Source organism: Chelmon rostratus, chromosome 5, assembly GCF_017976325.1.
Source record: "Chelmon rostratus isolate fCheRos1 chromosome 5, fCheRos1.pri, whole genome shotgun sequence".
NCBI classification, from domain to species: domain Eukaryota; kingdom Metazoa; phylum Chordata; class Actinopteri; order Chaetodontiformes; family Chaetodontidae; genus Chelmon; species Chelmon rostratus.
In genome coordinates, this window is record NC_055662.1 from 338577 (window position 1) to 361639 (window position 23063).

General features: G+C 42.0%; 1 protein-coding gene across 2 annotated transcripts in view; it reads right to left on the minus strand.

The window, feature by feature from the left end:
• ydjc (YdjC chitooligosaccharide deacetylase homolog) overlaps window positions 1-22147 on the minus strand; it is a 45499-nt gene extending 23352 nt beyond the window's left edge. For both annotated transcript variants that reach the window (XM_041936281.1, XM_041936280.1), the window contains exons 1-2: window positions 22045-22147; window positions 10393-10568 (exon numbers count right to left, since the gene is read on the minus strand). In XM_041936281.1, the coding sequence (XP_041792215.1) occupies window positions 10393-10556 (164 nt within the window). In that variant the 5' untranslated portion in view covers window positions 10557-10568; window positions 22045-22147. The remainder of the gene's footprint in view (window positions 1-10392; window positions 10569-22044) is intronic.
• Between the last annotated feature and the right edge of the window lie 916 nt (window positions 22148-23063).

Sequence of the window (23063 nt, forward strand, 5' to 3'; positions counted from 1 at the left end):
CATGTAACATGTAAGGCTTATTGAAGAAATTATTTTCAGATGCATTTTTTACATAACACAACGGAGAAACGTACTTTTAATTTCAGTGGGAACAGTGTTGTTGGTCTCCCTTTTTATCCAGCGCATCAAAGTCTGGAGTCAGTTTTCTTGCTGTATCATATTCTTTAAACACCGCCACAGTCTCTTGGCATATCAGGCATACAGCAGCTGATCGGTGTTCAGTTGAAAATATTTAGTTGTCCACTCCTTATTAAAAACTGGACATTCTCTGTCCACTTTTCTTTTCTTAGCTCCGCTCATCTTTACAGAAGGGCTGAGGGTCGAAGAGTAAAGCGCAAACGTGGAGTAATACGCCGCACCTCAACAAAGCTCAATGTATCTAGAGTGCGCCATCTATTGGCGAAAAGCCAGAATTGCAGGGAAAATAAAACATTAACAAGGTTTATTAATATGATTTCTACAAGTTGGGCGGGCCGGATTAAAATTTGGAACGGGCCGCATATGGCCCTCGGGCCGTAGTTTGCCCATGCCTGGCCTAAAACCATTTTATCTCTGCTCAAAATTAAACACTGCTTTCAGATCAGATAAACAGTCATTACACACTACATAAAAAAACAACATGGTAATCAGGGCATGTAGCAAGAGAAGAACATTTTTACTGTGTATGATAAATGTGTTTTGCATTTTCAAAAAAATCTATTGCATATTCACAATTTAGTGCGGAACACATTGCATACAGCAAGTACCTCAAGTAATACTGCAATTCAGACAAAGCATTCATTCTGCTTCAGCATCACAAAAAGACTTGTCAACCCTCCCATTTCCTCCCATCTCCCCTTCTTTCCCTCTGTTCTCCCATTTAAATGTTTTCCTGTAAACCTCTTGTATATTTAACCTTTTGGTGCAGCAGATGGCAGTATAACACATCAATAGATGTTATTTGCTGTAACATCTACTGACGAGGAATCCTTCAATCAAATGGTACTAACCAATAAAAAACAAGAAAAAGAAGACAAAGAAGACAGATGAATGTTAGAGGGGTGAAGTAACCCTAAAAAAAGGGCTAAAGTTTGTGCAAGTACTGTATGTCACCAAATAGTCATACTTAATGAAGAGCAAAATCGGTTAAGGTCATGCTATTTGTACTATATGCCACATGGATTTCAGTGTACGACACAGAGGGAGAAGCTACAAATCTGTCAAGCATATCAACACCCAAGAGGTACAGAAACATGCTACGCCAATGACCGTATTCATACTATCTCTCCCATCCATTTTCCTAATCTCCTTCTCTTACAAAATGTCAGGATGTTCAAATCACAAATGAAGCATACTATATAAGTGATATATCTTTCAAGGAATACATTAAAAAACTGAATAAAGTGCTGAATTTGTATGCCCTTTTATGTTTGTATTTATACTATGCAGGTATGGTTACACAATTTCAGTTTCAAGCAGGTATCTGATTCTGACCACCTAATTGTACCTATCCATCCATTTTCTTCTGCTTATCCGGGGCCGGGTCGCAGGGGGCAGCAGTCTAAGCAGGGAAGCCCAAACTCCCCCAGACACTTCCTCCAGCTCTTCCGGGGGGACCTGAGGCATTCCCAGGCCAGCCGAGCGACATAGTCCCTCCAGTGTGTCCTGGGTCTTGCCCGGAACACCCTCCCAGGAAGGCGTCCAGGAGGCATCCGGTAAAGATGCCCGAACCACCTCAGCTGGCTCCTCTCGACATGAAGGAGCAGCGGCTCTACTATGAGCTCCTCCCGAGTGACAGAGCTCCTCACCCTATCTCTAAAGGAGCGCCCCGCTACCCTGCGGAGGAAACTCATTTCAGCTGCTTGTATCCGAGATCTTGTTCTTTCGGTCATGACCCAAAGTTCATGACCATAGGTGAGGGTAGGAACGTAGATTGACTGGTAAATCGAGAGCTTTGCCTTTCGGCTCAGCTCCTTCTTCAACACGACGGACCGGTTCAACGGCCGCATTACTGCAGCTGCCACACCGATCCACCTGTCAATCTCACGCTCCATCCTTCCCTCACTCATGAACAAGACCCCAAGATACTTGAACTCCTCCACTTGAGGCAGGAGCTCTCTTCCAACCCAGAGTGGACAAGCCGCCCTTTTCCGGTCGAGAACCATGGCCTCGGACTTGGAGGTGCTGATTCTCATCCCAGCCGCTTCGCACTCAGCTGCAAACCGCCCCAACACATGCTGGAGGTCCTGGCTCGAAGAAGCCAACAGGACAACATCATCCGCAAAAAGCGGAGATGAGATCCTGTGGTCCCCAAACCAGACTACCTCCGGCTCTTGGCTGCGCCTAGAAATTCTGTCATTAAATAATGAACAGAACCGGTGACAAAGGGCAGCCCTGCCTGAGTCCAACATGCACTGGGAACAAGTCTGAATTACTGCCGGCAATGCGAACCAAGCTCCTGCTCGAGGCATACAGAGACCGGACGGCCTGTAGCAAAGGGCCCCGGACTCAATACTCCCGAAGCACCTCCCACAGAATGCCACGAGTGACACGGTCAAATGCCTTCTCCAAGTCCACAAAACACATGTGGACTGGTTGGGCAACTCCCACGAACCCTCGAGCACCCTGCGGAGGGTGTAGAGCTGGTCCAGTGTTCCACGACCAGGACGAAAACCGCATTGTTCCTCCTGAATCTGAGGTTCGACTTTAGGCCGAATTCTCCTCTCCAGTACCCTAGAATAGACTTTACCAGGGAGGCTGAGGAGTGTAATCCCCCTGTAGTTGGAGCACCCCCCTTCTTGAATAGAGGGACCACCACCCCAGTCTGCCAGTCCAAGTTCAGAAGAAGAGCGTTCTTTGATTAAGGAATTAATAAAAGAAGGGAAAACCTATAAAGAAGTGCAGAAAATTATAGGCTGTTCAGCTAAAATTATATCAAACGCTTTAAAATGGCAGCCAAAACCAGAAAGGTGGAAAGGAAAGGAAAAAGAAAGTGACTATTCAAATGGATCAGAGAATAACCAAACTGGCAAAGGCTCAGCCAATGATCAGCTCCAGGAGGATCTAAGAGATTTAAGGTTGCCTGTGAGTACTGTGACAATCGGACGACGTCTATGTGAAGCCAAGTCTATGTAAAGTCGCATTGTTAATAAAAAAAAATGTGCGAAGCGGTTGCAATTTGCCAAAGAAAACTGGCCTGAAAAGAAAGGACATAATATTTTGTGGACTGATAAGAGTAAGATTGTTCTTTTTGGGTCTAAGGGCCACAGACAGTCTGTCAGACGCCCTGCAAACACAGAATTCAAGCCACAGTACACAGTGAAGACAGTGAAGCATGGTGGTGCAAGCATCATGATACGGGGATGTTTCTCATACTATGGAGTTGGTCCTATTTATCGCATACCAGGGATCATGGATTAGTTAGAGTACATTAGAATACTGGAAGAAGTCATGTTGCCGTATGCTGAAGAGGAAATGCCTTTGAAATGGGTGTTTCAACAAGACAATGACCCCAAACACACCAGCAAGCGGGCAAAATCATGGTTCCAGACAAACAGCATTCAAGTAATGGAGAGGCCAGCACAATCCGGACCTTAATCCCATAGAAAACTCATGGGCTAACATAAAAAATGCTGTTCATGAGACAAAACCAAGAAATGCAGAGGAATGTTGGAATGTAGTACAATTGTCCTGGGCTGCAATACCTGTTGACCAGTGCCAGAAGTTAGTTGACTCCATGCACCACAGATGTGAAGCAGTTATCAGGAACTGTGGTTATACAACTAAATATTAATTTATGATTCTGAGGAAAGTTGAATCGACAAGCATTTCTTACTTTATACAGTACATTTTTGTGTTTGTAAAGACAAATGTCAACACTGCTATTTTTTTGAACATTATACTTTTTGACTTATTTTTTCCAGTTTCCTGGCTTTGAAATAGAATGTGCAGTGTCCCCAATGCATTTGTGTTCATTAAAATACAATTTATTTGAATAATTTTGACATTTACTTACCTTTTTAAGCACACTGCTATTATTTTGAACACAACTGTATGGATTACTGAATCTTTCTAACTTTAAACATTAAACACAACAGTATGTGTTGTTTAAAAACACTGAACTTGTTTTCTTTGCAGTATTTGAGGTCTGAAAACACTGCTCTCTTTTTTGTTATTTTGACCATTTGTCATTTTCTGCAAATAAATATTCTAAATGACAATATTTTTATTTGTAATTTGGGAGAAATGTTGTTAGTAGTTTATAGAATAAAACACTCGCTGCCATCCTCATAAAGTGCTTCGAACGGCTAATGTTGAAACACATCAAGAGTGTCCTCCCACCCTCCCTGGACCCCTTCCAGTTTGCGTATTGGCCCAAGCGCTCGACCGATGACACCATCTCCACACATCTGGACAAAAAAAGACTCGTCAGAATGCTGCTCATAGACTTAAGCTCAGCATTCAACACAATCATCCCACAACAGCTCATTACAAAACTGGACCAGCTGGGATGGCACACCTTACTGTGCAACTGGGTGCTGGACTTCCTGACTGAAAGACCTCAAGCAGTTCAGGTCGGCAGGAACACATCCAGCACCACCCCACTGAACACGGGGGGCCCCAAAGGATGTGTGCTGAGCCCCCTCCTCTTAACTCTGCTGACCCACAACTGCACACCGTCGCGCAGCTCCAACCTCCTCGTCAAGTTTGTTAATGACACAACTGTGGTGGGTCTCATCAGCAACGACGAGACAGACTACAGGAGCGAGGTGAGCCGCCTGGCCTTGTGGTGTGAACACAACAATCTCTCTCTGAATGTGGAAAAGACGAAGGAGATTGTTGTGGACTTCAGGAGAAGACGCCCCCAGCATGCCCCTCTTACCATCAATGGTGCTACGGTGGAGAGGGTAAGCAGCACCAAATTCCTGGGGGTGCACGTCACTGAGGACCTCTGCTGGACCACCAAGACCACATTGCTGGCCAAGAAAGCGAACCAGCGCCTCTACATCCTCCGCAAACTGAGGAAAGCTAGAACCCCGGCCCCCATCATGCACACCTTCTACAAAGGCACCATCGAGAGCGTCCTGACCAGCAACATCACCGTGTGGTATGGCGCCTGCTTCAGGTCCTGCAGGAAGAACCTCCAGCGCATCGTGAGAGCAGCTGAGAAGATTGTCGGTGCTTCCCTCCCCTCCCTCCAAGAACTCTACACCTCTCGCCTCACCCGCAAAGCCCTTTGCATTGCAAGAGACCCCAACCACCCGTCACACAGATCCTCTTCAGCCTGCTGCCATCAGGTAGGAGACTGCAGAGCCTATGGGCAAAGAACAGCAGACTGCGGGACAGCTTCGTCCACCAGGCTGTCAGGATGCTGAACTCTCTCCCTGCTCTGCCCCCTGATGCTGAACTCTCTCCCTGCTCTGCCCCTCCTCCAAACAAACACACAACCCCCTCCCCTTACTCTCACACAGACACTTTAATCACCACCAGTCAGTAAGCTAACTTCTTTCTTCTTTCTTTTTGCACTACCATATACATTTGCACTACTACATTCTCTTAATGTGTCATTGTTTATATTGTACAGTTTTTATTTATTTCTTTTTAATATATGTCTTGTGTTACAGCCCTGGCCGTATTGTTCTGTTCTTTGTTGCTGTCCCTGTGTTGTCCTTTTTGTTTGGTCCCTATTTTTGATTTTTAGTGAGTGTTCTCTCTTTTTGTATTAGCTGTGCTGGTCCTGCCTCCTCCGAGATGGCGTCATCTGATTTGTCCCTGCAGCTGCCTCCAGTGTTTAAACCAGAGTCTTCCCCAGTTGCCAGTGGAACCTCGAGCTGGCAGCAGTGGTGTTTGGTTCTGGCGTTTCCTGCTACAAGCCTTGTCCCCACATCGTGTTTTGTAGCTTTGTGTGTTGTATAGCTCTTTGTGGTGTGGTGTGGTTGGTTTGTTTTTCGAAAAGACTAACTTTAACTTTACTTTACTAACTTCGTTGCACTGTAAATATATTTGCACTCTTGTGTTTCTTTTTCTTTTCTTTATTGTAGCTGTTCACCTGTACATCAGGCCTCTTTTTGTTCAGTAATAAATTTGTGGTTGACTTCTGGTACCTCGATGAGAGTGATTTTGATTTGGAGACAAGGTTTGTTTGTTTTTTTTCGTATTCTTTTATGTTGCATCCCTGCTCCCCTGGGCTGGGTCGTCACAGAGGTTGAGAGTAACGTAATTTCGATTCTCTGTTTGTCTTGTACATACTGCAAAATTGACAATAAAGCTGACTTTGACTTTGACTTTGAAAACAAAAATATTCTTTTTACTCAAACACATACCTATAGTAAAATCAGAGTTACTAATAATTTTGTAGTGGTCTCTTCATTGTTTCCGAAGCTGTATATATTGACACAAATATCAAACATTAATTACTATATCCAACTATCCAACAAGGATTATCATTTATTCATTATTACACCCATGTCTCACTGTATTTCACAGTATGTTTCTTGATTTGTGTAGCACCCTCCTTTGCATTTTGTTCACACACACACACACACACACACACACACAGAGAGAGAGAGAGACATGCACATGCACAAACACACATACACTCAAATTTGTAACATGGAATATTAGTGGAATTTGTTCTCAGGCAAAACAAGTTTTGAATCACTTGGCCAAACTACAAGCAGATATATGTTTATTACAATCTTTCAGAATACTTTCAGAATCAGATTATGACAAATTGGACACATCACAATTAAATCAGTTATTCTCGGTTCATAATAATACAAAACAAATAGGGGTGTTTATTCTAATAAACAAAAAATCTAACAACAATCGGTAATGTTTACAGCCGAAATACTGATTACCCATCCTTCTTTCATAATTTTTTTTTCCCTCCATGTCAAACATTTCCAATTACCCAGTCATAATAGGAGGAGACTTTATAGTCATTGACCCCTCAATAGACAGAACTAACAGTTCAAACAATAGGCGAATCTGGCAGTCCACAGAAACAATAAAACAATGCATGAGCTATCTTAGTCTTGTCAATACTTGCCGACTACAGCATCCAGCAACAAGAGAATATTTATACATCTCACCAGTCGACCACTCATAGTCACAAATTGACTTCTTCCTCAGCAGCAATTCAATTATATCTAACATACAACAACAAATATCCACCCAATCATTGTTACTGACCATGCCCCGATAACACTAACAGAACCAGTCTACATGAACCGAACACCAGATGATGCTTTAACACATCTCTTCTCCAAGACCCTGAGTTTGACAGTATCATTAAAAAGGAGTGGGCATCCTTCCTAGATATAAATGATTCCCCAAAGTCAGCACTAACTCTTCTATGAGAAACAGGAAAAGCAGTTTTAAGAGGTTGAATAATTAAATTTTCTGTTTACAAAAAAACAACAACAACAAAAAAACATCTTGAAATCCTTGAACCAAGTAACCCGAAGTAAGTCAAGTAAACACAGGAAATGCAGAACAAACTAAGAAACCATTAATACCAAATAAATGAAACTATGAATAAGAAAACTCAATTCCTGACACATAGATGTCGACAAGACAATTTTTACCATCATAACAAATCTGGAAAATACTTGGCAAACCAGATTAAACAAACACAAGAAAAAGCAGTGATCTCTATCATTAAAAAATAAAATCAGATCAGATTTCAGACTGGGATTTACCATTTCTCAGCCAGTCTATTCAACGGCATTTGTGTTTCAAAATGTTAACAATGGCAGTATCTCTGACAACCTGGTGGAAATTCTACAAAATCACAGACACTATTTTTACACCATCTAATTTTACTCCCATCTTGTCAGTAACAAAAAAAATTTAAAAAATTAATTTCCGCACATGGTCCGAAAAAGGAATCACACACCTCAAACATTTTCCACAACAATGTGCTGGTTTCACTCCCTCACTTGGTCCAGGAGTATGGCAGCAATCAATTTCTGGAATATCTACTACTTAAATCATCCATTCAAACAAAATGTAAAATTACGGTCACCAATTCTGACCTTGCTCTCCCAAGCCTGAAGTGGTTGCTAAGTAACAGTAAACATTAGAAAGTCCGCTCTCAAGGAGTTGGGTTCCAGAACCCAGACTGTGCGTGGAGGTGAGCCCGACTATCTCTAGCCGGTACCGCTCAACCACTAGCTCGGGCTCCTTCCCTCCCAGCGAGGTGACATTCCATGTCCCCATTGCCAGATTCTGAGTCCAGGGATTGGGCTGTCGGGGCCCCCGCCCACGACTGCCACCCAAATCCCACCGCATCGGCCCCTTCTGATCCCTCTGCGGGTGATGGGCCTACTGGAGGGCGGGCCCACGTCGCTCCTTCGGGCTGTGCCCCGTGGGCAAAGGCCCGGCCACCAGGCGCTCGCCTGCGAGCCCCAACCCCAGGCCTGGCTCCAGGGTGGGGCCCCGGTAACGCCAGTCCGGGCGACATAGTCTTCCTCGTCTTTGATCAATCATTGGGGGCTATCGAACCGCTCGACCGGAAAAGGGTGGCTTGCCCCCTCCGGGTTGGAGGAGAGATCCTGCCTCAAGTGGAGGAGTTCAAGTATCTTGGGGTCTTGTTCACGAATGAGGGAAGGATGGAACGTGAGATTGACAGGCGGATCGGTGCGGCAGTTGCAGTAATGCGGTCGTTGAACCGGTCTGTCGTGGTGAAGAAGGAGCTGAGCCGAAAGGCAAAGCTCTTGATTTACCAGTCAATCTACGTTCCCACCCTCACCTATGGTCATGAACTTTGGGTCATGACCGAAAGAACAAGATCTCGGATACAAGCAGCTGAAATGAGTTTCCTCCGCAGGGTGGCAGGGCGCTCCCTTAGAGATAGGGTGAGGAGCTCTGTCACTCGGGAGGAGCTCAGAGTAGAGCCGCTGCTCCTCCACGTCGAGAGGAGCCAGCTGAGGTGGCTCGGGCATCTTTACCGGATGCCTCCTGGACGCCTTCCTGGGAGGGTGTTCCAGGCATGTCCCACCGGGAAGAGGCCCCGGGGAAGACCCAGGACACGCTGGAGGGACTATGTCACTCGGCTGGCCTGGGAACGCCTTGGGGTCCCCCCGGAAGAGCTGGAGGAAGTGTCTGGGGAGAGGGAAGTCTGGGCATCCCTGCTTAGACTGCTGCCCCTGCGACCCGACCCCGGATAAGCGGAAGACAATGGATGGATGGATGGATGGATTAGAAAATCTGTTCAACTCTTAAACTGCTATTTAATTTGCTAGCTTCGATTGCTAATGCTAGCTTGTAAGGGTCTGGATTTTCCAGAGGTTTCACTTGCTGTTGCTTCAAGGAGCAAGGTAAATACATCCAATCTGTGAAAATTCATTTCATTATGGTTTATTTGAAAGTGAAAGCTGACTTATCTGATGCGACTTGCACAGTTAAAACAAATTGAAAGTAAATTGGTCTTATTAAGCTGTGTGTTTGTTTAGAAACCTTTTGACTTTATTGGGCGCCACCAATTTGCGCTTGTGTCCAACCTACTGACAAAAATCAGTCAGAATAACCATTGCTTTTCAGGAGGGATTTTATTTCTTCACTTTATTGAGTTACTGATTGCACTGTACTGAAGTATTGTATGTATAGCCATTTGGTTACAGTGGGTTTATAGTTTACAATATTAATTGATTTAGAATTGTCATTTTATTTTGCACTTTGTGTAAATGTTGCTTAAGTTTTTGGACAGCTAAATGGTTTAGAATTATAACATGCCATGTTAAAGGACATGCACACGAACTATTATAATTACTCCTGATGCCAACTTCTGGAACCAAATTTGCAATCACAGGCTATGAAGTTAAATGGATTCTTTTTTTGTCTGTTTTAATTGTGTTTATTTTTGATTTTCATTATGATTGGGAGGCTGCACAGGTTGTTTTATTTTGAAAATTTAGCAGATTCTCCATGCCATTCCTGTGTCTGACATCTGTCTGTATCTGACATCTTTTTACATGTTTTCCAAATATGCCCTCTTCTTTGAGTGTGTGCCACTGTCTGGAAATCCATTACATATTTTTTAGACCCACCACTGTAAGGGAAGGCTTTTTCTATTTAATTCAGTTGTGTACCCCTGGTGTAAAATAATACTGTACAAACAAACCTTTGCTCCTTTGATTTAGACATCTGAAAATGTTTGATTTACTGTTTTAGATAGAAAAAACATATGAGACACTATGAAATTTAACTGAAGCTGAGCTAGAGCTTTCTCAGTGTCACATCATGCTATAGCTGTTGGGCCAGTTATGTGAGGGAGTAAGAAAAATGCACCACCAAACAACCAATGCTCACAGGGACAGGTTAAGCACCACTAGCTAATTTTAGCAGATCCGAAGTGTGTTAGGATTTTACATATACAACACAACAGCATTTCATCAGCACCTACATTACCTTTTAGCCAGATCTGCTGCCTCTCTGGCAGCACATGCGTTAACCAGCAGTGACACATTGGAAATTCCTCCAGCCTGAAAGCAGTCCACAATCCCCTGGTTCCTCCTGGGACAGTATCCAAAATCATCTCCCGTCACCACCAGCATCAATCTGGGCTGTGGCATTACTGCTGGTCTCTGTGAAAGACACACAGGAGACCATAAGGGCGGTTTTGGCTCAGCAGGTAGAGTGGGTTGTCCATTAATCAATGAATGAATAAGTGGTTCAATCCCCAGCTAATTTATTGTGGACAAGGAAAGACAGAGCTTTTGGAAAATAAGGACACATGTAGCATTGCATTATCCACCAATTTAAAAGAAGTAAGCAACCACTTGTAGTTTCTTAGGAATAATTGTGATTTTGACTTGCAGCTGGATTACATGGGGCACTGATACAATGTGTCACGTAGGCAGGGCAGAGTGGGGTTTCTTACCGCCAAACGGAATCTGTTTCGTCTCTGTCATGGCCACTCTGTGCACACTGAGTTTTGCCAGGTGATAATGCAGTTGGTTATGCAGGGTTTAAGTGTAAGCTATATTAATTGGTATTGAATTAAATAACTAGATTTTTAACTACATTATCATGGATATGCGATGATTTGATTCATGTATTTTAATATGCAATGTAAAACACCCACAAGGTTGCTCTGCATTGTCCCACTGCCTCTGGTATAATGAAGCTTATATTTTAAGGATTTTTAAATAGTTTTTTCTCTTTTTTTTTTACAGTTCTATTTACTTTTTGCCTGTTGGAGGCCTGCGTAGCCACACATGGAGAAAAACACACAAACAAAGCAGCATGATGCTTGCATGGGTTTGTGTTGATGGGTTTGTGTTGGTCAGTGTAGCAGCTTCAGTTGATTATAATGGATGCAATCTGCTGCAGGCATGCTCTGGGAGATGAGTCGCGCTGACTCCGTGCTCAATGGATTTCGACTGCTAGTCAAAAATGCAAATACACCGACAAAATATCTAATCTCCTTTTGAGTTTTTGAGGACAGCATTTCACTGTGGTCTAAATGTAAGATGAGGCACAGCATGTTGGAAAAAGATTCATACGATGTCAATAAGTAGTATCTCAGATACAGATACAGTACAGCCCAATACCAGAAACGTGTAACATCAATAAATTTAACAAACAAAAGAAGTGTAGCCTAGCATTATTTAACACAAATGCATGTGATCTGTAACTGTCATTATGAATCATCACCAAAATTAGAATACAATTTATGTTTAACAGTTAATCTTATATAAAATAATCTTAACTGGAAATAAGGATCATAGCAGTGACTGGGGAATCGCTAATTTAAAGCTTTGGGTTACAAATTAAGACCAGATATAAGGCAATTCAAGAACCAAATATCCCAGTCCAAGTCATGGATAGTGGAAGTAGTCGAGTTGTGGAAACAAATGCAAAATCCCTGCAATAAATACTACCTCTGTACAATATTATGCTCAATCAAGACTGCTCATTAAACTCTGTGCTGATTTTGAAGTGGTCATTTGTGGGGCAAAGTAGTAGTGCTGATTTGCACTACATTTTGGACAAATATATACAGTACATGCCATGGGGGCCAAAATATTGAAACCCCCTCTCAACAAACCACCATAAATCTATGGTAAGATAGTATTTTTATTTGCCAGGGCTCCAGTTTACATGGTGTTGAACTGGCTGTCGATGTATGTGTGCACAAGGGTGTAGTTACGATTGCAATCTCGGGACACTAGGACATGACAAAGTTGGTGACAGTGTTGATGCCTGTTCAAAATAGTGCAAATTTCAACAAATCATTTACAAAATGTAATTGTCGTCAGTCTTACATCTGTATCAAAAATCATTAGTCCGATGTCAAGTTTGAGAACTGCTTTTGCTTTCATACAGCCATAACTGAAACATACAATCCGCAATAGTATATGTGTACTCCCAGCTCGAACTTAGCGTGGAAAAGTGTGATACACCCAGATTACCTTGGGATACAATCTCTACCATCCATCATGTTTTTTAGGCTACAGATATCTATTTTCACCACCACTCAAAGCGCTTTTACAACAGAAGTCTGCATCCATCCATTCACAGGAAGGTGACTAGGTCACCTGCTCATTACAAGCTTTTAGCCATTCACACACCGAATCACAGCCAGGAGTTCATTTCAGGTTCAGTGCCTTGCCCAAGGATACTTGAACATGTAGACTGCTGAGGCCACTGACCATCTGATAAGTGGACGACCCCTCTACCTCCTGAGTCATCTGCCCCAAAGGTGACTGTTAGCTCTCATCTTGTGAATTTTGTGAATGTAATCAAGTACATTTACTCAAGCACTCTTTTCGTTTGAGGATAAATCACAACTACAAACATTATATATCATAATCAAACACTGACAGGGTGGATTTTACTGCACAATGAGCACTTTTAGTACTGAGAATTTGCACAGTGTTTTGTTAGTGCCTTTACTTAAGGAAAGGATCTGAATACTTCTTCCCCTGCTGCACAGGGGTATAATATTAGGGGGTGGAGTAGTCTAAATAAATTGTGTTTATTTGCCTCAGGCAGTGGAATTTGTGTGCATTTGTTATTTTATTTCTGTGTCTTTGATGTATTTGTTGAAGAGGTGAGGGTACATAGGTAAAGAGAAGTATGAGTAGAAAGGAGTAGGAGAGGTTAGGTGCAGAAAGAGGCGCAGATAAGGTGGTTAAAAATTAATCTTAAAATAGTGAGAAATAACCAATAACAATAAGGGTCAACCAGCAAAGAGAAATACACAGGTAACAGAAGAGTTGATACATACAGGATAAAGGGTTAGAATGCATGCCATATGGAAAACAATGGTTACATGCTGCCATTGCAAAACTCACCCAAAAATCTATTTGAATGACATTTAAACACCAGATGGGGACCTGCACTGCATCTGCAGGTGCCAAACAAATAAGTCTGAGGAGCTTGCCAAAGTGGTGTCCAGTGCGGAAGAAGCAATCTTCAAGGAGTTTGAGTCAAGCCGTTTTGGTGGACACTGTCAAGTAGTAAAAACCCATAATGCTATTATAAATTATTAAAAAGTGAATGAGTTGGTAGAGTGGGTACACATTCAGGCTCAAAAGTAGAGCATCAAAGAGTGTAATGTGTATTTTTTTTGCAAATGTAGAAAGCCTGTTTGTGGATGTGATACTGTACTGATGTTCTGAAGCTGTCCCGCACAATTTTATGTTCATAAAATGTTCATTGCCTTCACAAGGAACTCCATGTCTACTGATGCAGCTAAAATGTTCACAAATACAATTAAACTCCCACAGTACAATACATAGTACATCCCAGTCGAAATAAACAATTGAAATCCTAGACAAGAAGACACAATGATACCAGCATTGTAATATTTTGAAAAAGCATAACTTAATCAGGTGGGAAAACATGGTTAAATACTGTAGATTAGTATTAAACAATATGGCTCCTCCACCACTCCATACTTACATCACATTAAAAAAAAGCCAAACTACTAAAGCAACAACTAGAAGAGATTGTCTTACACCTAGATGAGAAAATGGTTTTGGCCAATCTGCTTTTTTTCTGTCAGAGCCTCTCAGGATTGGAACAACTTACTGCAACACATAAGAATCTGTGCCAACCATTCATTCTCCACAACATTAAGAGCCTGATTTATTAGAAATCAAACTTGTGAACACTGGAACATTGAGGTGTTTTTGTATTGTTTATTATCTTTTTGTCATTGTTATGCCCCGGTCTAGGGGAACCTTTGACAAAACATGATGTGGTGCTCCCCCAGTCTTCCCACTCCAAGAAAGCCAGCAACAACAAGGCAAGTTCAAAAATAGGAGCAGTTTTATTGGCTTCAGAGGGAGAAATAACAAACAAAAACACTCTAGATAGCCCTAACTTACCTAACCAAAAGAAAAGGGAAATAAATGACAACTGATGAACCTACCTCCTTTGAATGAGAACTGGGTTAAATCAAAAGGCTTCTCCCTCCTACTACTGCTCACTTTTGCTACTTAAAAGAATTTAACAGAGTTTGACATTCACCATGATTCACACTAAACTACAACAGGATTGTATGATGCTGCCGATCACAATGATGGCCTGGCATTTCCTGGTGGTGGTAAAGCTGGAGGGGGGAGCGCACAGTCCACAGGCTGTTCAAGTACGGCAGGGGATCTGCCCCTTGACCAATCAGGTGAGGCAATCAGACCACACAAGGGACACACCCGCTCCTAGTTCACACATCTATTAGGACGGACACACACACACACACACACCTAGAAGAGAGGGGGAAACTGAAACAAACGACAAAACTAAAATATGAACCACTGGGTCATAACAGTCATTATTATGCTGAGTGCTGACCTGCTTATCATAGGCTCTGCACATAACATCCATACTTCACTAGCACATTGTGCTATCATGTTATTTGTTGATTGTAATCATGCTAATGTTGATTTTGTGTGCCATAAGAGCTGTCCTTGTTTACTATATATGGTGCAGACTCTGTTTGTATCTGCCTATTTTGTCTGCTTTTATTGCTGATTGTATTTTCAGCACTCTTGCAGCTGGAAGCTAGATACACAAGATCATGTGACATGAGAATACAGTGGGACTGTTCACTCGGAAACAACGGAAGCTTCTAACAAGGTCAGTGTATTTACTGCTAGCACTTATATCAGAAGTGAATAGTGTTTTTTCACTGAAAGAAGAGCAGAGAGTGGCAACAAAGGCTTTTCTTGATGGGAAAGATGTTTTTACTCTTCTCCCAACTGGCTTCAGCAAGAGTGTCACTCTCCTACTAAATCATAGATAGTGACAGATAGATGTTTCATCCAATCACCTGCCAAGTATTTTTGAAAGACCATGGATGCCTTCCCAGATGTGCACGTCAGCTTACATTTTAAATTTTTATTCTTAATGTTTATGCACTAAACTATTACTACTATTGGCAGCTTGTTATAGCAGCTCTGACTGCTTTTCTTTGTTTAAGTGTTTTCTTGTCTTTTTCACATGTTTTTTCTGTTACTAGTCTCGGTCAATCATGCATACTTACGGATGTACAACTGGCGAGACTAGTGATTAGCTCCCAGTGGCTGGAGACCCCCACGGAGATAAGGAGTCGTGGCTGAACAAACTCACGCCAGAGACAAACTTCACTTTGAATAGATTTCATCTTCTGAGAGAGGACAGGAGAGCGATGGAGTGTAGTAAGGATGGGTGGAGGATGGGTGGGGGCATAACGATGTTTGTAAACAACAGATGGTGCAACAGGGCCCATCAGTGTTAAGGAGCAGTGCAGCATGAGAGACATAGAGCTGCTAGCTGTAGCATTCGGCCATATTACCTCCCAAGGGAGCTCTCACACGTCATTGCGATAACTGTGTATACCCCCCCCCCCTCGGCCAATGCTGCAGCAGCATGCGAGCTCCTTTTCATCTCTGGTGACTTCAAACACGCTTCCCTGTCTTCAATTCTCCCCACCTTCACCCACTATGTCAAATGCCACACCAGAGACAATAAAACACTGGACTTACTGTATGCAAACACAAAGGATGCTTACAGTTATTTGCCCCTTCCTCCACTGGGCCGATCTGATTACAACTTGGTTCATCTGCTCCCTGCCTACAAACCTTTGATGAATGAACAACTGCCAACCATTAGGCATGTGAGAAGATGGTCAGAGGAGTCCAGCATGGCACTGAGGGACTGCTTTGACACCACTGACGTGAAGTGACGTGAAGTGACTGAAGTGACTGAAGTGTTGTGCAGTCCTCACAGGGAGGACATTGACAGTCTGACAACCTGCATCACGGACTGCATCAACTTTTGTGCGGACAACACTGTGCCTAGCAGGAAGGTGCTGTGATTCCCAAACAACAAAGCCTGGGTGTCCCCTGAACTGAAAACCTTACTGAATGAGAAGAAGAGGGTTTTTAGATCTGGGGACCAAACTGAGCTGAGGATGGTGCAGAGGGAGCTGAAGAAGCTGAAGATTAGGAGAGGCAAGGACAGCCATAGGGAGGAAGCTGGAGGAGGCAGGGGAAGAACAATACAAGCAATATTTTACATAGTGGTCTGCTGGGGCTGTGGAAACTCTGTCAGGGACAGAAAGAGACTGAACAAGCTGGTCAGGAGAGCGGGCTCTGTCCTGGACTGCCTTCTGGACACCACTGAGGATGTAGATGAGAGAATATGTTAGCCAAGCTGACATCAATCATTGACAACCCTTCTCACCCCCTGCATGACACAGTGGGGGCCCTCAGCAGCTCCTTCAGCAACAGACTGCTGCATCCACCCTGTAAGAAGGTACACTACCGCAGGTCCTACATACCAACTGCTGTTCAACTGAGTGTTCAACTCCAGCATTGCTTACCATAGCACTGGGCCATATTCAATGTGTTTTTGCTCTAATGTGTGACTTATGCTTACTTCAGCCTGCTATCACATTCATGAAATACCTTATGCCAATATTATATTTTCATTCACATTTCAGTACTCAACCTATCCATATGTATTTTTATTCTGCTCTGAGCAATCACTGTACTTAATTTATCTGTACCCACAATGTGCTATTTCAAACCATGTGGAATTTCTCTCAAAACTGTGCAATTCTCTTCAAACTTTTGTCACTATATTTTTTGGCAACATTTTTTCTAGTTCTTTTGTAAAACATGTACATACAGTATATATAGTCAACTTTTATTTTGTATTTTGTATTCTATTGTTATTCCTACTGTTGCTTGCTGCCTGTAACACCCACATTTCCGGGCAAGGGATTTATAAAGTCATCCAATATAAAAGAAAAGAGATAATATGATTGAATACCATACACCAGGCATGTCCAAACTATTCCATAAAGGGCCGTGTGGCTGCAGGTTTTCGTTCCAACCAAGGAGGAGCACACCAGGCCAGCCAATCAACATCAAGGGATCACTGAGTTATCAGCTGAAGACTGAGCTCAGCTAATTAAGCTGGTGTGCTCCTCCTTGGTTGGAACGAAAACCTGCAGCCACACGGCCCTTTATGGAATAGTTTGGACATGCCTGCCATACACTGTCAGCATTCAAACACATGTGATATAATGCTTATGTATTTTTGTCTTCCTGGTATGTAAACTCTCTCTAACAGATGGTGGCAACCAGTACATGTGTCATGGTTTACAATGATCAATCAGATGAGGTGACAACTTGTCTTCCTGATTTGTCTCACAAATGTGCACTTAAAAGGCTGCTAACAGAACATGGCTGAGAGTTTTGCAACAAGGTACAGTCATGATGCATTATGAATCCTCCAGTATATAACTGTTGCCGTGCTGACTTATTTCTAGGGATGGGCATTTTAAGCAAGTTCTATTTGTGAGTTCTCACATTAAATTATCATAGAGTACTCAAGTACTTTGAAAAAAAAATCTATTGACAATGAAGGGTCTGAAATGAACACCCAAAAATGCAGTATGGTTAGCCTACCTCTCATAGTTGGTTGTGGTGATGGTAGCCTGTACTGTGGCTGAACAAACAGCAAAGCAACAGGAGCATAGTCCAGTCAAGATCTAGACAAGCTCTGCCCTGGTGGCATCACAACAGTGTGTGCTAGCACTGCTAGTAAATGAGGTGTTGAGAGACTGTTTGTTATCTGTCTTGGCTATCCATGTGCTTAATGCGCAAGTAGTAAATAATTGAACTAGTTGTTCTATAATACACAAATTCAACATTACACAGCCTGAACTGCACATTCATTTTGTTTATTAAAAACAAACTTACCAGTGTCACACATACTTCCTCTAAAAATCACTGGCCTTCCCACACCCGAACTCTCAGACATGAACAACAAGGCCATCATGTGACACAGTGAAACCCCTACAGCAGGAGTTCTCAAACTATCAAACTACAATCACTCAAAGGTCTGCATCTGATTAAGAAATAAGCCACATTAAAACCATGTTCGCCTGGGGACAGGATTGCTGTGAACGATCTCTAGCTGCACTGCAGATTCAATTTCACTAACAAAGTAGTGATCAGTAGCAAATTTATTTTTAAAAAGAAAATGTTACACTTCATAACGAATCGTTGCCTATTCATAACACAAGGTTAAGCAGGGGTCCTCAACTACTTTTGTCCATGAGCCAGTTTTTTCTGTGGGGGCTGAACTTTAAAAAAAGGTTAAGGCCTAATTAGCTTATTACTGTTTCCTAATTTCACTTTCTAACAAAATTAAGGTATTCTTTAATGAGCCTATATCAATGTTAACAGAATAGTGTGAAAAGTGAAAATCCGTAATGATAGATACCGAACTAGAAAAGAAAGTGCTCAGAACAAAACCCAAAGTTCAGTTACCAATGAAGTGAGTCTATACCTCAAATAAAAACTCTTCTTCTCTCTTCTGGGACTCTCTTCTCTACAGATGGCCAATGAAAAGTTGGGTCCAGATTGACTTGCCGTTCAGTTCGGATGCAGACTGAGGACTTTAAGAAAGTCTGCTCTAGAGTGTTTTTTCTTTCTCTGTCCTACTGGAGAGCACCCAAAACAGCACACAGACTGAAGTCCTTGCAAAATGCAATTTATTAAGAACAATTAAAAAGAAAAAGATCTAAAAGCCACCGTTCACCAGAACATCAAGGTATCAGAGTCCAGGGGAGAGCCTCTTCTCCTACTTTGTGATTGAGCTGAGCCGGGCTGATGTTCGGAATAGTGGGGAGCCTATGTGCAGAGAGCCCAAATTAAGGGCAGAACAGCTGCAGTCTTTAGAGGTAGCTCCTGATGCCCCTTCATACATGCATTAAGTAAACAGCCTCAACGTACAGCCTGGATATTTCCCTCATAATGCAATAGGTCAATTAATTCGTAATTTAAATTAAACAAACACTAAAATTTTGGTATGAAATCAGCACATGGCCACAGCAAAACAAATGAGTATTTGACCGAAGCATATAATGAGTAAAGAGGCCATGTATATTCCCGCTGGTGCTATATCAAAGAACACAAGAACTTCTGAAATCACATAGAATTAAATGGAGGTACTTTGCTGGGGGGAGAGGTGAAGGGTGTCTCATGACATGAGAATTAATTACTTCATTCTTGGCTGGACGCCTCTTCCCCATAAACAGGTGGTCACTTTCTGACCTGAACTTTATTAGCCTCGCTGTGTCTTCTTTCCCTGTTCAATGAGACACATTTCAGAGCTGTCAGTGAAGGGAAATCTACAAGCCAATAAACACATTATTTTACTTAGATAACACTAAGAACAAGTGACGAGAGGCCGAAGCGTTTGGTTTATATATCAGTGACAGTTCTGGAAACATAATATGCCCACGTGAAGGCTTGTAATCATAACATCAAAGTTTCAAACATGAAGTTTCATAAACAACAGAGTGCTGTCGTCTATATGATCAAATATGTTACACACAACCTTGGAGGCTGCTGTTGGTGAGATTTATAACATAACTAAACAGGTTGTGGATGAAATTAATTTAACTGAAACATGTCGGATCCCCATATTCTTGTATTATTGCTCTTTGGAAAATGTGACATTATGTTGGCATGTTACAGCCATTCATTGCAGGATACTCGTTCAAATATGCCAGATGTGGGGACGGAGTCTTTATTCTGTTCAGTTGAAAGACTTCCGGGAAGGATGCAGTCATATATCTTCGCTAATGGCTCCCCCAAGATCCCTCCTCGCTCCCAGTTCCTCGGAGCAGAAATAAGAGCTTTGGGATGGTTTGAGACCAGTTTGAGCGAGGATCGAAGAGTGAGGAAACAACAATTAAGAGAACTGAGATGCACCCCCTGATCACCTCTCTCTCTTCTCCTAGCGGACAGGTGTTACTTACTAAATCTGGGCAGCTAATCACAAGGCACATACAGGCAACAGGGTGGGGGAGGAACAGACCTACGAACCACAAATGTGCACACACACACAGACACAAACGTACACATCATGCTCATCAAGCTCACTTAGTAGCTCCTTGAACTGGCTGCTGTTTAGCCCTCTGCTTTCTGTGAAATTCATGGTTGGAACAACGGTTGTCATTGCATTGTTGAGCTTCAGGGAATGTGCACACAGATTCTCTTGACATATGATACACCAAGTACAAGTGTGACACCCCGCATCTATTTTCCTTGTCTTAACAGTCGCCATGATACATGTTGCGTTATCCTGATTTTGCCACAAACACAACAACCAGAGGGGATAATTCAGAGGGAAGTCTACTACTTTAGCTTCTTTTATCACAGAATAAAACACTTACTGTCAAAAGAAGTTTTTTGTATTTCTGAGTTGCTTTTTTGTATTTATTATTGCCTCACAGGCCAGACCAAACAGTCTCACAGGGAGTATACAACCTGGAGGCGAGAGCTTCCCAACCCCAGTTTTAAAAGAATATATTGGACTGATACTTCTCTTTTAGATGGTCAGAAAAACAACGGATCACAAGTTACTCTTGTCCACACAGAATGTAAATGCCTGCCTTACAATTTTCATAAGGAAAAGGTGCAGTAATTATGGACTCAACAACCATAATCTGGCAGGAATCACAAAAAGTTCTGAGAACAGTGACCGTTTCTCTCCCTCTGTCTCTCTCTATGTAAAAACTACAAACCCACACACACATATAACTTCTGATGAACTACTATCAGGTGACAAATGACCAGTGACAGATAATGACCTCATACACTAGCCTTCAAAAATAGCATAGCTGCCCCAGAATGCTTCACGTCCATTCCCTATTGTACAGCCCTCTCTGGATGAGTGGCGTGAAGTTGACAAAATAGCTGATAGTAGTCTACGGTCTGTTTTTTTCTTTTTCTGTGTGTTGTCCACCCATCCACAGAGGGCTAGCTGCAATGCAAAATCATATATTACATTTCCCATTATTGCTGTATTTCCTTCTCACAGCACGGGGTATATCTGCTATGTAACAAGACACATGCAAGTTTGCATTGCATATTTGAACATTTATATATTGTAAAGCTATAGTACAGCCTACATTATATTGTATAGCATTACAGTATAGAACTACAATACCTCAATTCACTCACATTTTAGATACATTCAGATTTTATTATTGCTACGTGTTTAGTAATTATTATTGTCATTAAATTAGTACTGGGAATCGTAGTCTCCTGCTCAGTTCTTTCCTCAATGTCGCCATTGTATCACATTATATTGAATGAATGAATGAATGTCATAGTGGTTCCATTCAACCACTGGTCATTTTGTTGTTTAAAGTTTCTCCACCACCTCGTCAGACAACGAGTGTTATTTTACAAGACATGTAAATGTGGGGTTTTGCCGAGGCCGAAATTAATGTTTATTTTGTAATTTTTCAAAAGATACCAATAAATTAATGTGATAGATAGGCGAAGCAATCATGATGCTGTATTTCCAATTAAATCGATAATGAACCACCAAAAGATACACCTACGATTCATCTTCCTCTCGCACTCAAGAACCTCCAGTAAATCGGAAACTCGAGTTAATCCGGCACACCGGCTACATTTCCTCTCTGCTTTTCAGTGTCACTGACAGCCGACCCAGTGTAACACCACATACGTATTTGCCCAGTCGGTTCAGACTAAAATGATGATATCCTGTTTTCTAATTTAAAACAAAACTCAGTCTTACCCATTATATTACACACGTCTGTCCATATATGTCCAAAGCCACACACGGTCGGTGAAAATAAACCCAACACCCTACTAGCAAGCCGCACTGATGTCAACTGGAGGTGTCTTTAGTACATATACAACGCCCTCTGCTGGAGGAAACGGCGTGTCCTGTGAGGAATAAGATGCACCCAAAATTTTCAAAATAAGACCTCTGCAGTTCAAAAAAAAAAAAAAAAAAAAAAAAAAAAAAAAAATATATATATATATATATATATATATATATATTATATATATATAAACATAGGTAGAGCTCTACAATTAAATGTCAAAATACATTTTTGTTTAATCGTCTCTTGTATCTATGTATATATTTTGTGACATATATTTATTTTGCCCTTGGTAATAGGGAAAGCAAGCAAAACTATTGAATCTGCTCTTTGTGATCCTATTTATCAGAACAGCTACGAAATGAATAATTGATTCTCCACATTCTTAACTAAACCATTGAATACTATACATTTGATAAAACGTTGAGATATTTTACTTCGAAAAAATCGTAGCGGAAACTTCGGTGTTTCCATAGAAGACACGTCATCATCTATGTACAGAAATATCGCGAAAATACGTTTTACTCTCGTAGTCTAATCTTTCCTGGGTAACGTTGGAAGAGTGAGACGTTGGCCACCACGTGATCTTTGTAGAACTATCCAGTGGAATTTTAACTATGCAACTCTCCAGTAAAACGTACGTAGATATAAACACGTCAGAAAGCGTACTTCAACACCACCTCGTCATTGTACAGTGTCCATGTCACTACGACCACACTTACCAACACCGTTTTCCGCGAAAGTGTTTTTCTCTACATACCTTTTAGTTACCGGCCTCACTGAACGCTGAGTGCAGTACCAAGTACGTATTATTACATGCATACAGGTGTGGCTTCCCTTAAGTGTTCCCACGTCATGGAAGCCTGGAAGTCTTGTTTACACTGGATCACATTCAGGCTTTGGTCTGCTATACCACCTTAAACAGGTG